Raw genomic sequence first — 19,366 nt, 5'->3', positions numbered from 1 at the left:
TGCAACATTCACACTTGCCTCAAACAGACAAGAGTTCTTTCTCCCAACCTGAACTTTCCACAGATATATAAACCCTACTTGACTAGTTTCCAACAGACCTCACAACCTCTGAGGATGCCTGCCCTAGATGTAGGTGAAACGTCAGGAGAGAATGCTTCTGGAACATGGCCATAGAGCTCGGAAAACTCACAGCAAACCAATCAAATGTGTTGTTGACACTAAACTATATCCCACTTTTTAAAGGCAAATCCTCAAAAGCATCAAGTACAAATATTGCTTCATTTAGCATCAGAGGGTTAGAATGCAAGAGCTGTAGAAGATTTAACTCATTCCAGGCTAGTTTCAGATTGTCCAACAAGACGAGCCAAGACTGTGATGCAGCAGCTAAAAAAGCCAGTGCAATTCTAAGCTGCATCAATAGCACTATAGTGTCTAGATCAGTCATGGGCAAACTTCGGCCATCCCTCCAGGTATTTTGGACTTCAACTCCCACACTGCCTAACAGCAGTAGGCTGTTAGGAATTGTGGGAGTTGAAATCCAAATCACCTGGAGGAAGGGCTGAAGTTTGCCCATGCCAGGACAGTGACAGTGATCCTTTGGGCCTTCTCCAACACTATGTTTCTCAGGGCAAAATAAGTGGGTGACATCAGCCAGACCAAGAGTTGATATTACAAGTTAGCCATCCAGATAGAAGCCAACAAGCAGTAAACAAAAGTTGTCAAAAATATAGCCAGTCCAAGGTTAAGAAAACACAAATGCCAGGAGAGTACTATCAATCACATAGATAAGATAGTTGCGAACAACAAAAATGTGGGAGCGTTTCTGGTAGATTTATGGCCAACTATCTCCAAAACAGCAGGTGCCTAATTAATCAATGTCTCCTATTTAACAGCTGCCAGGATCAACACAATCTGTACCTCATCTTTGTTCAAAAAAGGATGGTGGCATGTCTTCAATGTCCTCAGTCTCCTGCAAAGCTCCCCACTGTCTTGGACAGATCCCTATCATCAGGAGGTGCACATTCCTGGACGTCTGACTCCAGAAGGTGAGTTATGACAGTTTCCAACCTGCAATGACTCTAAAATTGGGTTTTCTTGGCAAGGTTGGTTCAGATGGGGTTTGCCTTTGCCCACATTCACTCTGTCAGTTCCCACAGTTGAGTGGGGATTCAAACCCTGGTCTCCAGAGTCATTCCACATTAATGTGTTATAACTTTCCAACTTTCTCTTCCAATGTATAGGGTGGTAGGAATTGGAATGTGGGGAGTGGACTGTGCATCCCATTTCCTGTTCACATTGATTTTGTGAGTGTGTCCAGCCAAACTTAGTCACAGAGCCCTCTTCGGCCCTGAATGCTCCAAGGTCTTTCTTCCATGTAGATGTTTGGGGACATCTGACCGGAGGGAGAAAAAAAAGAGTGAGCCTAATGTAAACACTCACATCCGGCCTCCTGTTTTAACACTGCACATTTTTCAGGCAATTGTCAAAACAAGTGATTCAAGATCTAACCTTGACCTCAACATCTATATTTGTAATGGATACCATTCAATTTTCATATTCCACAAGTCCTACCAAGATAATAACAATAACAACAACAACAAAAACAATAATAAATCTATATATGCTGCTTTTCTCAAACAATGGGGACCCAAAGCGGCTTCCAACATTTTAGCATAAGATCCCTATGGAGGTGAAGCCTACCAAGTTTGTCTTGGAATTCCTCTCTTTCTATAAAACCACTGGGCCATATAGAAAGCGGTGTAAAATATATCCCTAGTTCAGTCTCACCATATGGGATTATTTCTGGCTAGTCTGCAGTGTGCAATTCATGAGCAAGGTGTTGAAACATATGGCTATATTCAGCTCCATTGGTGTCTGGGTAAGTAGATTATCTAGGATTATTTAGTCTGCCTTCAGACCTGCAAGCACACAACAAATTTGGTGGTCTCCCATCCAAATAATAACCAGTGCTGCACCTGCTTAGTTTTTAAGATCAGAGAGGACCTTTTTCTTCCATATGAACTCATTTGTTAGGCTTTCTTTTTCTGAAATGCATGAAGGGTGGAAAAAACAAACTTTCCCCTTTCTGAGAGATAGCAGCTTTGCATTTCTTCTTCCATTTGTGATTTCACCTGCCCTGCACTGTTCCACAAAAGAACACAGAAGAATTTCCATGAATCAATACAGAAATCCCTATGGGATCTATTGTCCAAACCCTTTCTGAACCATCATTCAAAAAATGAAATCATGTTACCATTTTCCCTGCTGCTATTCTTAATTAAAAGTGTGCTAGGAAAGACCCATTATTTGTTGATCAGATAACATATGTTATGCTTTCCTGTGTTGACCTGTTGATCCCGGAAATTGGCACTCCCATTATTGAACAGCACACAATACTCCTTTTCAGTCAGTTTGCTAAAGAATTGAGCAACTAACTAAGCACAGTTTGAAATGTCTATCCTGTACTCAGAGAAATATGCAAATCATGCTTCCTTTGTGCTTTGCAGCTGTTCCAAAGAAGTATATATCAGGAAGTAACTCCTTAATAATATGAAAGTGTAGAGACTAGTACATGAGAGATAAACACAGATCAGTAAACTCCTACTGAGATCTTGCAGTCCTTGATCTTCTTGCTTCTTTCCCCATTTTTTGGAGCTAGAAACAAACAAACAGGAGAATCTTTCAGAAGAGTTTGGAGCCATGAATGCAAGCGGGATTTCCCACACTTGATTTCAAAACTGTCTTTTTTCAAATATTTGTTAGTGGTTGATCATTAAACACAAACCTGAAACTGGGAAGAATTCTAGAGGAAAAACGTTCTCTAATATACAGATAACTCTTCACCATGAAACTGTTGTCCCCTCTGATTCTCATTTTATCCTTTTCACTTTGTACTTTTGGACAAGAGGTAAGATTTTGTTTTAAATAAAATCTCTGGTTTAGTGGCAAGACAGCTTTTATTTGCAGTACTTTATAATTTTTATTTATGTCTTTGAACATATCTGTCATGGATCTGCAGTACACAGAAATGTTACATAAAAGGGTTTCTTTATTCTAGCAAGAGACAGACCTGATAGAAGAATGTGTGAACAAGAGCTATACTCATAATTCTTGCGAGAAGGTTTTCTGCCATCCATGGCAGAGGTGTGTAAAGGGGACCTGTCTCTGTAAGCTGCCTTATCAATGCCCCAAAAACGGGACATCCGTTTGTACAACCGACAAGACAACTTTCCGAACTTACTGTCAACAGAAAAGCTATGAATGTCAACGTAAAAAGGGCAAGTTTATGCACAGAGGAAGCTGCAACCTTCAAGGTAAAAAAAATCTTTCCCTTTTTGAGTTTTGTATCAATGATTGGCATGGAGAGGGACAAGCTTTTAGGATGGAGAATGAAAGCAGATTAGAATCCTCAATGTTTCACTAAATGTGGTGTCAAACAACTTTTAAATTTGTTATATAGGTCAAATTTATACAATTGTTGACATTCCTTTGCAAAAGAACTGGCATTGGGGCAGAGGAAGATGGATTGTGAATGCGTTCTTGATTTGAATGGCAGAGTAAGGGGCACATGCATTATTTGTAATAGAAAAAATATCTCATTGGGACCATTTATCTTTACTTAGAAGTAGATTCTTATGTTAATTTAACAATATATGTAAATTACATTTAGTTCAGCAACTATTCTGTTGGGAGTGCTTTGGTTATGTGTTCCTGCATGGCAAGGGGTTAAACTGGATGGCCCTTGTGGTCTCTTCCAATCTTGTGATTCATGGTCATTTACTACATTTTCCAGTTCTTTTCTTGGGTACATCTACCTTAGTCGGCTACTTGTGGATTTTAACCATTCTTCATATATTGAATGGGTATAAACTATAATTATGTTTTTTAAATAGAGACTTTTAAAGTTCTTTTGGAGCCTAAAAATACATCTTCAGAAGGAATTGTTCAAGTCGAATTGAAAGACTCTGAGAAGGCATTTATATGTGGAGAAGGATGGAGTATACAAGAGGCCAACGTAGCCTGCAAGGAGCTTAATTTTCCAGAGTAAGAAATTCTTGCACAAAGTGGAATGGAGGAATCTTGAAGCTGATGACTGTGATCTTTAAAGGATAGCACCACTAATTAGTAAAGTATCAGAATCCTCTGGGTTGGGTTGGCTATAGAAAAAAGCAACCTTCCCTAACTCTGTGCCCTCCAGGTTTTTATGATAGCTCCCATCATGGTGAACCCTCATTTAACAAATCTGGGTTACCTGGCACTTGTGAAACTATATTATTACATTGTTACACTGCAATATTATCAGTGAAAATAACCAGGATTGGGAATGATTGGGCTGTGAACCTTTCTAACAGCATGCTGGTGTGCATGAAACAAACAAATAACTTCTCAGGTTATCCGATATAAAGACTTAACTTTCCCCCCCTAAATGGGCTAAGGATTTGGTATAATAGTTGGACATTTACCACAGATCAGCAGATTTGGCGACTGGCACTAGTCCATAAAACACTGCTTCCAGTTGTTTGGAGATTTTTAACTGCATATACTGTACTTGAATGTAGATATGCCTCCTCCTTAGACCTTCACTAACATGGGAAGATCAGAAGTGAAAGGGAGAAGACAAGAGTGTCTACGCACATAAAGGAATGAATGCCCAAATAGGATTGCTGTCATAACTATGCCTGATTGTCCTTAGTATGGAATCAATATCCAAAGTCAGTGATAGAAACTAAATCCTCTGACCTCTTCCTTCCCCTCCATAGCTGGCTTGGCTCTATATAATCTGGGATGTTTCCAAGACTCTTGCAAGAACATGCTTTTTCCTCTTTGTCCACTGAGGAAGTTAAAGTCAGAAACAGATGGTGCATGTTGTCCTTCAGACAGTGAAAATATTTAATGTATATATTTCTTTGCACAGAGGGGCTGATCGTATAGAACTCATTGATCCAGATGAAGCCTCACAGCCGCAGGAATGCCTTAAGGCAACATGCAGAGGGATAGAGACCAGTTTGGCTGAATGTGCTGTAAGTCGGTTGAGTCAAAGTAATGTGAAGTTGGCAAAGGTGTTGTGCCACACACGACATAAAGGTTGGTATATCAAGTTGAGGGGAAGTACAATCAGACAAATTTGATGTTATAGTGACACTTGCAATAACATGTTACATGCAATACTCCGGCTAGCCATGTCATGCCTTAGAATATATCAAGTTTTCTGAGTTACTACAATAAGACATGCAATATTCTATCATTGCTAAACATTGTCAGTTCTCATTGGGGTGTTTTGAGAGTTAAGATTGCATTCCTAGGATTCTAAAATTTTCTGCTTTGGTAAATCTTAGAAACCTCCTGAATAAAATCTTCTTTTTCTCCTCAGTACCTCAAATTTGATACCATAAACCACTATATAATATTAGAGGTCGGAAAGTTGTTAGAGAAAAGTGGACAATTTTAATGCCTGAACTCTCCATAACATTCTGTGACAGGTCATTTGCAAAATAAAATCTAATCTGGAAGCAACAATAGACATTTAATTTCTTATAGAAAATACTCTTATTTCATTTTACAGAATGTTCCCGCAGTGAATTCCGTTGCGTCAATAACAAATGCATCCCTTTAGAAAAAACATGTGATGGAATCAATGATTGCGGTGACTTAAGCGATGAACTATGTTGCAAAGGTATACTATATGTCTCCTCATATATACCTTTTCATTGTTTATAATTTGTTGGCCAGTAAATGAAATGCTTCAAAGATACTTCAAAGTTGTATCAGACAAATACATAAAAATTCAGTCTATAGACCGATTGATTATTAACCAAGACATTAGAAGACACCTTGTGTTTCTCAATTGGTTCAGAAAGTAATTAGATTATTATGCTGTCTTTAAACCAAATTTAAATTAAGGATTTAATCCACATTATGGAATTCCCTTCCAGAGCTCCCTTTCTGTTCTCCCTCAGTGAGCAGTCTAATACCTTTTTATTCAGACAGGTTTTTCAGTCTCTCCTGAAATTTTTTTACATAATACTATCCTAATTAACCACCTGTTGTCCCTTTTTTAACTACATGTTACATTTTCCCACTTTGTCTTCAGTTTACTATATTTGTTGCAAACTGAATACAAAGTGCAACAGTGTTAGGGATTCCTCTTCAGAAGAGGAAGGGGAGCAGGAAAATGTTCATGAATCTGAGGGGGAGTTGGAATCGGAGGAGAAGATTTTGCAAGTACCCACATTTCAGGAGAGGTGAAAGGAAACAGAGCAGAGACATCGCTCAGCTAGAATAGCTGCCAGAAATGCAGCTGAGTAATTGGGAACTGCCCTAGCAGATGTGAGGGAACTCAGGGCTATAAAGCAGAAGCAGGTGCAGTCAGCTTTTGCTGGCAACAAACTGACTCTAATGCCTAAGCCTTGGCTCCCCTTTTGCCTTCTTCGAGTCTGCATCTGGGAAACTGCTCCTAAGGATTTATTGCTGTTTCTTTGTCTGAAGTAAGACTGCTACTTGGTTTGTGAATTTCTCAGAGGCTTAAGAACTGTGTTTGCTCTAAGACTACTTTGCTTTCTTTTGCATTATACCACTGAGTGTGCTGTTCTTTATGTTTTGCTGAAGTAAAGCAGTTTTCAACTACTTACCATATTGTTTTAAGGCTGTTCTTGAAAGACAAAACAGGACAAACAGTAGTTTGCATTCAGTTAATTCAATAGAGACGGGAAAATCATGCTTTTCCCAGTAGACTCAGGCAAAAGCTATCTGCTGCCATATTATATCATTATCATTATCATCACACTTTTCTCCCACGGGTGGGATTCTTTTCTAATTTTGTGTGTTTTTCCTCTTTAATTACCTTTACTATGACCACACTTTGATGTTCCTTGGACACATGTTACTGTTTTTACCTGTGAAAACTTATAGGGTTTGTTTTTCATAGCACATTTCTTGGAATTTTTAAAAATTCCTTTGAACTGTTTACCAAGTATATCTTGAAATGCATTGATCTGATGTGTAAATAGCTTAGTATAATCTTTTGGATATTTATGAGTTTTACCCTTTTATAAGATGGATAATATCGTTCCAATAGCATGCAAAGGAGACAGCTTCTACTGCAATTCAGGTGTGTGCATTCCAAACAAACTCCGCTGTAACAACGAAAGGGATTGCCTAACAGGAGAAGATGAAAGTCATCAATTGTGTAAGCCTAGTCTTTTCAATTACCTCTTTTTAGAATTGTAAACACAGGTAAAATAATGTCAGTTCCAGTAACCATTTCATAGTACAAACACTATTATTCATTTAAGTTTCTTGACATTGCCGATTCCACATTTACCTCCCACATGTGTCTGACAATATTATTCCCCTCTCCCCCCCCCCCCCTCCCACCCTCTGGGAACAGTACTTTCTTTCGTTCAAATATTTTAATTTATCTATCATGGAGAGTGTATGGTTCAGTTCTCTGTATTTTCCTTTTCCTTTAACTCTATCAATCTTCCCCATTTCAGATCCCACTTCTTCTTGATTCGGCCTGATGTATATTTGGCTCTCCTTTCAATTCTTCCATTTCCTTCTTTACCTTGTTAAAAGTTTTTTGAACTTTATCGCAGTCTCACCACATATACATATAGGATCCAATTCCTCCACATCTGTGCGAACATAATTTTGTGGTTGTTTTAGTTATGTGAGCTAATTTAATTGGGGTTCTATACCATTTGGTCAGTATTTTCCTTTCTGTTTCTTTGGTTGTTAAGTGTTTAATTTTTTATTGAATTAATCCAGTGTTCAATGTATAACTCATTACTGGTCAGGTCCTCTTTCCATATCTCAGCCAATGTTTCATTATCTATGGTTAGATTCAGATAGTAATTTTTCCCTGGTGTAAGTGGGTTTTGAGAAATTGCAGCTTTTTAGTTAATTAAAATTGCTGAGTTCATCAGAGTGTAGCTTTTCACACAGCCAAATTAAATTCCCAGTCCTGTGTAAAAGGATGTTTTGCCAGAGACATTATTGGTTCTTCTCAGTACAAGGGATACGCTGCTACCGCCCCTTGCCCATTAGTGTCCATTTGTGCAACAGGAAAACCAAAAGGGAGTGTCATGTTACAATTGGAAGAGGAGACAGTGAATGTAACACAATCTTCAGTTTAAATTGTAGATTTATATGACTCCCATTCCTGCAAAACTAGTCTGCGGTTTCACCTGTTTGCATTGTTTAAAATACATCCCTTTTCCCTACATATTGTATATCTTTGAAAAGCACAAGATGCTTCCAGACTTCACAACAAGCAGATGAATATATTCTTGAGGAAATGTGTGCTTTGTCCCACAACAAGTGTCGAGGCATTCAGAATGGATGCTTTCATTTTGAATCTCTATTCTACCAAAATTATTTTCCATTCCAGGATTGTGCCCTGGACATTTTAAATCCAAAGATCTGATTATCATTGCAGAATGTCATTAAACAAATCTGTGTTTAAAGTTCCCATTTGTCTCTGTGCATGATAAGCCTTTTCTTCACCTATCAGTCTGTTTAAAGGTAGCTTTTGCTCTATTAGACATGATCTGGAAGGTATTACTGTATCTCAAATCAAATGCTTACAAAGAAAGCCAGTCTACAGAATTATCCTAGTATGTCTTGGTCATTTTGAATGCTCTTGGTTTCTATATCTTTGATTTTATATAGATGTGTTTGTTTCAAACAGGTAATGGAAGACTTGAGGAAAATGAAAAAGGTGATATTTTGTGCATTGTTATTATTTTGTTCTATTTACCATCTCATGTTTAAAGGGTAGTAGGAACCATATTGAATGGTTCCTTCTCAGTTGTGCAAAGTAAACAGTAAAGTTGTAAGATCTGGAAAAATACTCTATACGATGTTTAATTAATATGGCAACTAGTCTCCTTACCACCAGAACTTGTAAAAGTTACCTTTTAGGATTCCCAGGTCTGCATTACCATTGAATGTGCTTATTGGGGTATTCTGAGAGAAGTACTATAGAAAGTTACTTCTTCAAGCTCCATTCTGTGGAAACTTGGGATTTGTAGTATTTTCTGCTGTAGAGTTCCAAAGCCTCACCAGACGTCCATTCTCAAAATCCCATAGGATACAGCGATGACATTTACTAAATGGCTATACAGTAGAGTCTCGCTTATCCAACATAAACGGGCCAGCAGAATGTTGGATAAGCGAATATGTTAGATAATAAGGAGGCATTAAGGAAAAGCCTATTAAACATCAAATTAGTTTATGATTTTACAAATTAAGCACGAAAACGTCATGCTATACAACAAATTTGACAGAAAAAGTAGTTTAATACGCAGTAATGCTATGTAGTAATTACTGTATTTATGAATTTAGCACCAAAATATCATGATATATTGAAAACATTGACTACAAAAATGCACTGGATAATCCAGAATGTTGGATAAGCAAGTGTTGGATAAATGAGACTCTACTGTAATTGCATTTAGGAACTTGTTTTGCTCTTGAGCCCATACTAACAGATTTCACATGCAAGTGTTTTCCGCTTTTTCAGCATTATCCTGTGCTAATGCTAACAAAATCAAAGAACTGCTAAAGGCCAACTGGAACCAATAGTGAAAAGTTGACAACTTTATAACAAACATTGACATATCATTGAAGGGGATGACACTACGCAGCTTGAGCCACTATTTTAGTAACAATAGTTTAATTATTTGTAAAATTTTGTTTTGCTGCAGAAGAAACAGAACAAGCAGAAGACTCAATGGATGAAGGTAAATCTGCTGTATAATTTCATTTAAGGCTACAGAGTTTGTAGTTTTAGGTTTTTGTTTTTGTTTTTGTTTTTCCATGTCAGAAGCAAACTGAGTTGCTTCTGGAGTGAGAGAATTGGCTGTCTGCAAGGACGTTGCCCAGGGGACGCCCGGATGTTTTGATGTTTTACCATCCTTGTGGGAGGCTTCTCTCATGTCCCCGCATGGAGCTGGAGCTGATAGAGGGAGCTCATCCGCACTCTCCCCGGGGGGGATTCGAACCTGGCAGCCTTCAGGTCAGCAACCCAACCTTCAAGTCACAAGGCTTTTATCCCCTAGGCCACCGGAGGCTTCTTTTAGGTTAGAAAATGGGAGTTAAAGGGGACATGATGATAGATGTCTAGAAAATTGGGCATGATATGGAAAAAGTTAATGGGATCTCAGATGATCTTTTGCAACTGTGCAGTTATGAATAACTGTTTCCCCATATATATTTACTGAATTTATTTACTGAAATATATAAAAATTGTATGTCCACCCATGTCAAGTTGGATGCTCACAGGGTAGTGAACAGATGGTGCACCTTGAAAACAAACCTCACAGCTTCTTTTGAATCTGTCAAGAACTGGCTGAAATATTAAACATTCAATGGTCTGACAGATCAGACATAAAAGCAATGAAATCCTAACATTTAGTAAAGTTAGAGCAGAGCAAGTCTGTCTCAGGAGGGCATTTCAAAGCTGCAGGACAGAAGGTCAAAGGCAGTATGCCAAAGATGGAGAACATCTGGTGGGCAGACCTCAGGCAGTTTGCCAGTGCCTCCTCCATCCCAGCCTTCTCCTTCCCCAAGGGCGATTCCCTCCTCCAGCACAAAATGTGTTCCGCTGCATATCAAAATAATGCATAGATTTTGGACTGTAACCTAGCAGGGTGCAAAAAGGTGACAGAAAAAAAAGTAGACAAAGAATAAGAGAGAAAATGTTTGCCATAGAAATGCAAGAAAAAAGCTGAACTTGCTATTTTTGGGTTATTCCTCTGGAAGTTGCTTTCTTTAGGAATATGATACCTGTTGGAAGTTGTGCACTTCTTTTGAAAATCTATTTACTCTCATGTGGTCAATTTTGTAAATAACTTGATAAATCCTAAACCTTTCATTGTGCTTTCTTCCACTTGCATAATAAGGTGTACTAGTGACCTCCTATAACTTATTACCCCTTAGAGGAACTTTAAAAAAAGTAATAGGAAGCAAATTATAAGCAAATTATAAACCAAGTGAATGTTCTACAAAAATAACACTGTTTCCCTCTTTGATTAAAGAAAGAAGAAAGATAAAAACTTTTTTACCACAACTGCACTGTGGCATTGCAAACCGCACCATTACTCGCTGGAAACGAATCTTAGGAGGAAATACGGCACAAAAGGTAAAGGAAGAACAATAATCTTCTTTTACAACATATGTAAACATTTGACAATAATAGGCTAATGTTTACATATGTTGTTTTAGCATTGTTTTAAATTGTTGCTGGATTTTTTAAATTGTTGTTTGGGCATGAAATAATGCCACTCATGTAAGCTGCCCTGAGTCCCCTTCAAAGTGAAAAGGGCAAGATATAAATGTTGTAAATAAATAATTAAATAAATAGGAAGGTGAACCGCTGGCAAAAAAAACTGCTACAGTTAACCCTCCACATCCACTGGGGTTAGAGGAGCAGGAGAGCACAAACGTGGAAAAATGTGAATTAAAAATGCTGGGGTTTATTAGTTGAGCGAATACAACTGTAGGAGACTCTATGGTATTTTAACACAGCTTTATAGTCCAACTGGAGAAACTAGCTATTTTCAGACAGAATACATCAATGAAATCTGTGATTAATCTAATCTACAAAAGTTCAACCTGAAATGTGGAGAGCTAATAATGGCAGGACTAAATTAGTCATACATATAGTGGCAGATAGACATAATGGATAGTGAAAACTCATGACATGCAGGCATGATATTCAGGAAGTAGCTAATAACTAGTTCTACCTAAGTACCAAATGAAAGTATTCATTCTGTAAAATTAACTTATTGTTTGCATCAGCAATGTACATAACGCATATATTTCTATCCTTAAAAAATTTAAGGTTTTGGCAACTTATGTTGTCTGTATAAAAGGAAAAGCTTGCTAATTCCTATTTGTTCATTCATCATCATTGTTGTATTTATTTATATCTCACTCCCCCTCCAAAAAAAATTGGAATCAATAAGGCTCACAATTTAAAAGTATAATACAATTAAAACATAAAAAGTGAACATAGCAATAGAAGTAAACTATTTAAAGTATTAAAACAAATCAAAGTTCAAGTTAAAAGAATCAAATGAAGTAAAAAGATGAAAAACTCTTTAAAATAGTTTAGTTAAAACAATGTAGCATCCTATTGTATTTTTAAAACCTTCCTGTTCTAAAAGCCTGTCTGAACAATAAAAAAGGTTGCAGATAGAAATACAAGGAGGCAGCCATTCTGGCCTCCTTGGGAAGAGAACTGAGAAGTCTAAGAACAGCCACCAGGAAGGTGCTCTGACATTCCCAGGAATTGTGTTTGCGATGGTGGCAGGACTTAGGTCCCATCAACACTGCCATATAATGCAGTTTGAAACTGCATTTTATGGCCACACTGCAGATTCATATCGTACAGTTGAACTGCTTTCTGTGAGTCTACACTAACTATATGGCACAGTTAGAAACTGCATTGTCAGAGCCCAGGCCATCTCATCTAGGGAGACATGATCTGGCAAATAGCTTAGACCTGAGCCATACATGGATTTATGAGTTATAGTCAGTACTCCAAATTGTTCATTAGTTATACAATTGGCAAGAACAACTCTTAACAAATACTACAAGCCATGCATATTGACAAGTAATACTGATAGTAAGACAGTTTTTATTTGTTTCTATGGTCAACAAAAACATGGAATGATTCAATCCCTCTTTTTGTACAGGATGAATTTCCATGGCAAGTGGCAATTAGAGGTGAAAGAGAAAGAGTGAGTTGTGGAGGGGTTTATATTGGAGGTTGCTGGGTTTTGACTGCAGCACATTGTGTGAGGTAAGTGGCTTGAATGGTTTGAGAAAAACCTTTGTAATAAAATTATTTTAAAAATCAACACTGACTCTATGTCATAGAGGAAAAAAGAAGAAAAGGAGAATTCAAGGTAAATCATCATGCCTAAACTATAATTCTAACGAATCAAAATAAATAGTGTGGTTGAAGAAAAAGATGATAAACCATCTTAACTAAATTTTCATTCAAACCACTCAAAACAGAGAATTTGGTTGAATATCGCCTTAAAACCTAACTTTCCAAAGTATTTTATGCTCTGGTATAATCACAATACATTCCAAGTTGATGTCCAATACAGTTCAAATTATCATAATAACAAAATATGCATATACTGTAATCAAAATCCTGACCTCATATATGATGAAATAATGTGTATTTCCTCTTAAATTTAGAAGATGGTTTCAGAAATAAGTGGGAATAGTTAAAGGCATATTGTGCTTGTAAAGTCTATGCAGCGAAGTTCTATCTCACATTTGTACCTAGCTTTCACCTGCCCTTCGCACAAAACCTTTATCCCTTGTTTTTAAAGTTAGATGCTTATCCACTGTGTAAATACTTTAATATCAAATAAATTTAATGTTTACAGGATATGGTTAAATTGCATTCTCATGGTGCATCTCAGCTGTAGGAGTAATGCAGTTTGATACCACCTTAACGGTTATGGCTCAATGTTAATGGGATCGTGGGAGTTGTACTTCTACAAGGTCTTTAGCCTTCTCTTTCAGAGAGTACCTGGGCTTCACAAAATGATAACTTTCAGGATTCCATAGCATTGAGCCTGGCAGTTAAAGTGGTGTCAAATTACATTAATTCTACAGTGTAGATGTGCCTTCAATGGCTGACAGTTGCCTAAAAGATAGACCTCAGAATTTTTAAAAAAAAATAATTAAAAGAAGGTGGCTCACCAGCAATAAACAAGAAGACATGAAATGCAGCACATGACTTTCCTGCTAGTATATATAGGGGGAAAAATGAACAGCTCACATTAAAAAAATTGAAAATGTGCAAGTATTAACTTTTTTTTTTTTTGCAAAAAGTAAAATATTAATGTGTCACAGAAATTCTTGAAGATTGAGAAAGTAATAAGCCCAAAATGGAGATTACATATTAAAAATGGTTATTTAGGGCCTTATTGCATGAGGCAAGTAAAGTGAAATTGTATCTGCATAATAGTGTCTTCTGCTAAAGCTTCCTACGAGACATGTTGCTCTTCATACTGACGTATTTCTTTAGCCTAGATGTTTAGTTATTTATTTTAACTGTCTGAGTGGTTTATTGTGTTTGAGTATTTTTAAGTGTTTGTTTTAATGTTTTATTTTGTTATTCCCATGGCATTGAATGTTTGGGATTTTTGCCTTTTTTGTCTTTGGAAGCCGTCCTGAGTCCCCTCAGGGAGAGAGGGTGGGTTAAAAATAAAGTTGTTTATTATTATTATTATTATTATTATTATTATTATTATTATTATTATTGATTTTGTCCAGTAGAAGACCATTTTACTATTGATTCATTTTACTAACACACACACACACACACACACACACACACACACACACACACATGCTATTGATCTGCTTTCCCACTTCTTTCACATTATGGTGCCCTGTGCAAAAGTTCAGCTGTTCTCTTATGTTGATTTTGGATGGTCAAGGAATGGTCAGTAGTTGTGTGCTTTGGGTGGGAGATCTAGCCCCTTTCTGAAATCTCAGTTGTTCCAATGCTACCATGCCAAGGTAGCATCTCATTTTCTCTCTTACACACACACACACACACACACACACACACACACACACACATATCCATGATGCTATAGAACCAGAATATGTAGAATCGAAGTAGAAAGGAAACACAAGTTAAAGGAATGCAGTTCTTGACTTTGACTTTCTACTTGTTGCCTTATTTATTTTATTTTATTTACAACATTTCTACCCCGCCTTTCTCACCCAAGACCTTCCATGCATGAGTAATGCCCAAGGTACCTTCCACAACAACATGAACGCAAACGTGGTAGAAGGAGGGTAAAGAAACAATTAGAAGGGGCTGAGATAAAGTTGGAAGAGTTAGTCTCTGTATGATAAGGTTTGGGCACTAATGGACACAGTAATCCCAGAATGATTTTGAAGGTGCACAAGGAAGACAGTAATCTTGATTGCATAGCATTTTTATGGCCACACAACACAATTGTAATAAGGCTCTTAGGTCAAAAGGGAATTAGATACCCAAGGCCACCAAGGCTATTGATCAACTGGTTACTTGTTACAGGATTGAGGCTTCTTAACTTCTAACAAACATATAGGTTGATGCTGACAATTTTTACCAATTGGACATCCACAAGAATCATAAAGTCTCCTGGATATGATTTGTGATAACCTGATTAAAACAAAGTACTATACATATATTTGTAGAACTTTACTGATCAAGATAACATCACTGAAGAATCCCTGAAGAAAACAAAAGTGATTTTGAAAACCAGAAGGTTTTTATGTTAAACATAAGCTGTCTGCCAAATTCAATAATTGGAAATTTATTCCAGGGTAATATTTACACCTTTTCTCGGCTGAACTTGAAGTTGATATTGCTTTTTTTTTCTTTCTGCAGAGCAAGCCGTACACATGTGTATAGGATATTTACTGGAATGTTAAACTCAATAAGAACAAATGATGGAATAGACACATTTAATTTAAAAAGAGTGATAATCCATGAAAACTATGATTCCAAAACATATAAAAATGACATTGCTTTGCTGGAGTTGAAACCTAAGGACCTGGGGAGATGTCAACCACCCAATTCTGTGCCAGTATGCATCCCTTGGTCACGATATATGTTCAGAAGCGGTCATCAGTGCAAAGTTTCTGGCTGGGGATTTGATGAAGGTAATCTTTTGTCTAGCTATAGGCAATCACTTGTGGCCAAGTGTGATTGTGTTCTAAGGGTAGAGTCTTGGTGGTGGGAACCTGTTCTGGATCCACATGTTCTTTCACAATGAGGACATCGATTTCTAGATGGAAGAGTGTCATGAGAAAGGTTTGTTTGACATGCTTTCCTCTTGGCATGCTTCCCCTTTTTGCCCTGCCTCCTCATATGCTGGCAGACCAAAGTGACCGCTTTCTAAATCTTTCCTCCTAAAACTCCTGAGACATTTCCCTCTCTTGGTGAAAGACACTCACATGTTGCCAATGTTAAAATGAGAGCTAGCTGCCAGTCAGTTCCTATACCGAGAATGACTGGGAGGGGCACCTTTCCTTGCTTCTGACAGCAAAATACCTAAGTTATCATGTCAAACTAGTTTTAATTGAGAGCCACATTAGCCTTATAGTTGTCTTCAAGGGACCATTGAATCCATGGAAAGAGAATCTGGATACAGAGCACCAACTATAATTTTTTTACATAGCGATCAGTGCTGTTCAGTTTTTACCCAGTTTGGGCACTCCGATGTTATTGAATGACAACTTCCATCATTTTTTATTATCTACCATGTAGACTGGGAATAACGAGAATTGTAACCCAACTGCACTTGTGGATTTAAGGTTGAGAAAAGTATAAAGGACATTTTAACGTCAGACATCATATCCTCAAGCCATGTATCTAAAACCAATCCCCACTATCCTGACTAAACAGAACAAACTGCAGCCTTCCAGATGTTCATGTATCACAACTCCCATCGGCTCTAATCATGACACCTAATGATGAGGAATACCGGAGTTGTAGTCCAGCATCTGGAGGGCCACATAAAATGACATGGTGGGCCGGATTCATCCTTGGCATTTGACACATGTGCTTTAAGCAACCTGGGTAGGCCCTTTTCTCACATCCAGTTGCTTTTCTTGCTAAGCTTCAAAGAGTCTTCTTTCACAAGCACTCCTTCCATTATAATGACTGTGCCCATTCGTTTCTTGTTTCTGCTTACTGCAAGCTGGATTGCTTACATTTCTGGGAGTTCTTAACTGCTGCTCCATGTAGTTGATATGTCAGCTAAATGACTTAGAAAGGGTAAAGCTGGATCACTCCAGCCACTGGTGAATGGGGTAGATTTGGGGTCATTTGATGTATCAGGGAGAGATGGCAGTCTATAGGGAATTTGTTCGTGTAGTACAGCAAATCACAATTTCAAAAATATATCATGTGTTGATTTTCACTCTATTTTTTTATCTCTAGCTTTTACAAGACAATATGCCCTTAAGTGGGGGTACGTTTATTTAATGGAAAACTGTTCAGCCATCTACAAACATCGATATTTTGAAGGAATGGAATGTGCAGGTAAGCATGTACTTGGCTCATGAGTTTGTATGAACATATAAGTCCAATACCAAACAGGCCAAGAGTCTTGAATTATCTTTAGCTTGAATTCAAGTTTTTTGAGGACTGTATTTCAGTGGCAAAAATGCTTCTGAGTTAATTTCCAGGTCACCCCCTGAAATAGCCAGATGGGGCCAAAAATATTGAAAAAAATCTCCAACATTCTCTAAAGCATTTTGGAGAAGGAAAAAAAACCAGGAGGGGCCCTTGGGGCCACAAAAGTGACCCTGACAATACATTCCCCTCTGTCCCCCCTGCCCTGGAAGCTTCTGGAGATAGCATTTGTCATTGGCATGATGGTTAGAAAGGACTGAGGGCTTCATGAGACTCATGGACCACTCTTTTTCCACCCTTGCTCTAAGCCAGACACAAGGGTGTTAGAACAACCAATTCAATGAAAATAGAAGCCCACAATTCATTTAAATTATGTCAAAAGTGGAAAAATATACATCTGATAATTGTTTCCCACCTCTTTTCAGGTACACATGATGGCTCTGTAGATTCGTGTAAAGGTGACTCAGGTGGACCTTTGGTTTGTTTTGATTCTGACAATGTGGGATATCTTTGGGGTATTGTGAGCTGGGGTGAGAATTGTGGTATAAAGGGATACCCTGGTGTTTATACAAAAGTGGCTGATTATTTTGATTGGATTGGCTTTCATACTGGAATGTCTCTCATTACTCGATATAACGTGTGATTTTGGAAATGAAAATAAATCCTACAGACAACAAGAAAACATAAAAGATTGTATACAACATTAAACCTTAATCTAATAACAGTTAAGTATTTTCAGCCCCATTAATTCCAATGAGAGACATATATAGCATAATCTTATATGTTTATTCAGGAGTAAGTTGTGATAGATTTAGCAAGGCTTACTTCTAAATAAGGGCATATAGAATTGTGGGTTTATACCTACCAAAATAATATGATGTAAGTGGTTAATTCTACCTGGATTGTGCCACAGAATATTACCAGTTACGACTCAGTACATTTTTCATTTGACCCACTGTTAAATTCTGATGACCTTCTATAAAGGTCCATATTGTTGTACGTAGATGTTATATTTGAATAAAAGCAATGCATACACCAAAGAAAAGTTTAAGTGGGGTTTGTATTGTAATATCCTTGATATGTTACACTGTTGCCAAAAGAACACAACTATGAACAGAGAATGTTAAGGCTACCTTGCCATACAAACCTAGAATCCCCATACTTATATGTTCTGGAAACTTTATACTCCAAAGGGGTAAAAATACTAAAGTTCCCATTTACATTCTTTAGAAAGAAGGGATTCATCATGGTGTTGGTATTACTGTGTTGTTTTAGTTACAGTTTAGTCCCATGCTTCCCCCCTTCCCACTTTATGCCCAGGAAAATATTGTTAAACACGTCAGAATGAGAGAACACGAACGGCCAAAGTCATCTGGTGAATTTCATGGCTGATTGGGGGCACAGCGTGGATCTACACTGTATTTATTTATTTACAATATTTATATTCCGCCCTTCTCACCCCGAAGGGAACTTAGGACGGATTACAATGTACTCATACATGGCAAACATTTAATGCCATAGACATACAACACACAGAGACAGAGACACAGAAGCTATTTAACATTTCCAGCTTCTGGCTTTATGAGGTTATGTTCGATTCCGGCCCAAGGGGGAGCTGCTGCTTCATCATCCACTGTGACGCCGAATCCTTGATGTAGTACTTCCTCATCTTCGGCCACGCACGCTGCTGGACATTTTTATAGTGACGTAAATTAGTTAAATTCACCTCCATGCATAAGTGGTCCCTAAATGTTCCTACTTGACAGATGCAACTGTCTTTCGGGTTGCTTAGGCAAACAATGAGCTGGGGCTATTTAATGGTTGGTCACTCAATCAGACCCGGGCTTCGAACCCATGACCTCTCGGTCAGTAGTGATTTATTGCAGCTGGCTACTAACCAGCTGTACCACAGCCCGGCCTCACTGTAGAATTAATGCAGTTTGACACCAGTTTAAGTGCCATTGCTCAATGCTATGGACTCAAGGGAATTATAGCTTTGCAAGGGCTAGTGCCTCACCGAACTACAAATCCCAGAATTCCATAGCATTGAGCCATGGCCGTTAAAATGGCTCCAAGCTGCATTAATTCTGCAGCATAGATCCACTGTAGGTCTCCTATAGTTTCTTGCAACCCCTATACAGGCTCACAGTGTTACACGTAGCCTCTATGTTATAGACATCCCTGCAGTGAGGCTGA

The 19,366-nt window shown here is 37.9% G+C and overlaps 1 protein-coding gene across 1 annotated transcript; it reads left to right on the top strand.

Annotated features, from left to right (window-relative positions):
- The first annotated feature begins 2,523 nt into the window (after positions 1-2,523).
- LOC100555342 (complement factor I) lies at positions 2,524-18,215 on the top strand. The gene is made up of 13 exons (XM_003221753.4): positions 2,524-2,908; positions 3,059-3,314; positions 3,894-4,044; positions 4,916-5,085; positions 5,564-5,674; positions 7,076-7,186; positions 8,690-8,719; positions 9,708-9,743; positions 11,040-11,143; positions 12,702-12,808; positions 15,419-15,693; positions 16,976-17,077; positions 17,596-18,215. The coding sequence occupies exons 1-13, from the start codon at positions 2,846-2,848 to the stop codon at positions 17,811-17,813; spliced, it is 1,734 nt and encodes a 577-aa protein (XP_003221801.2). The 5' UTR covers positions 2,524-2,845; the 3' UTR covers positions 17,814-18,215.
- Positions 18,216-19,366: the final 1,151 nt, after the last annotated feature.

Source organism: Anolis carolinensis, chromosome 5 (genome assembly GCF_035594765.1).
Source record: "Anolis carolinensis isolate JA03-04 chromosome 5, rAnoCar3.1.pri, whole genome shotgun sequence".
Classification (NCBI taxonomy): domain Eukaryota; kingdom Metazoa; phylum Chordata; class Lepidosauria; order Squamata; family Dactyloidae; genus Anolis; species Anolis carolinensis.
Note: the sequence above shows the minus strand (reverse complement) of the source record. Positions and strands in the feature narration are given on the sequence as shown.

Excerpts from the sequence above, each read along its gene's own strand:
- LOC100555342 (XM_003221753.4), top strand. The coding sequence starts at position 2,846 with ATGAAACTGTTGTCCCCTCTGATTCTCATTTTATCCTTTTCACTTTGT. Across the intron at positions 4,045-4,915 it reads AAGGAGCTTAATTTTCCAGA|AGGGGCTGATCGTATAGAAC; the intron begins GTAAGAAATTCT and ends TTCTTTGCACAG. Across the intron at positions 5,675-7,075 it reads CGATGAACTATGTTGCAAAG|CATGCAAAGGAGACAGCTTC; the intron begins GTATACTATATG and ends TCGTTCCAATAG.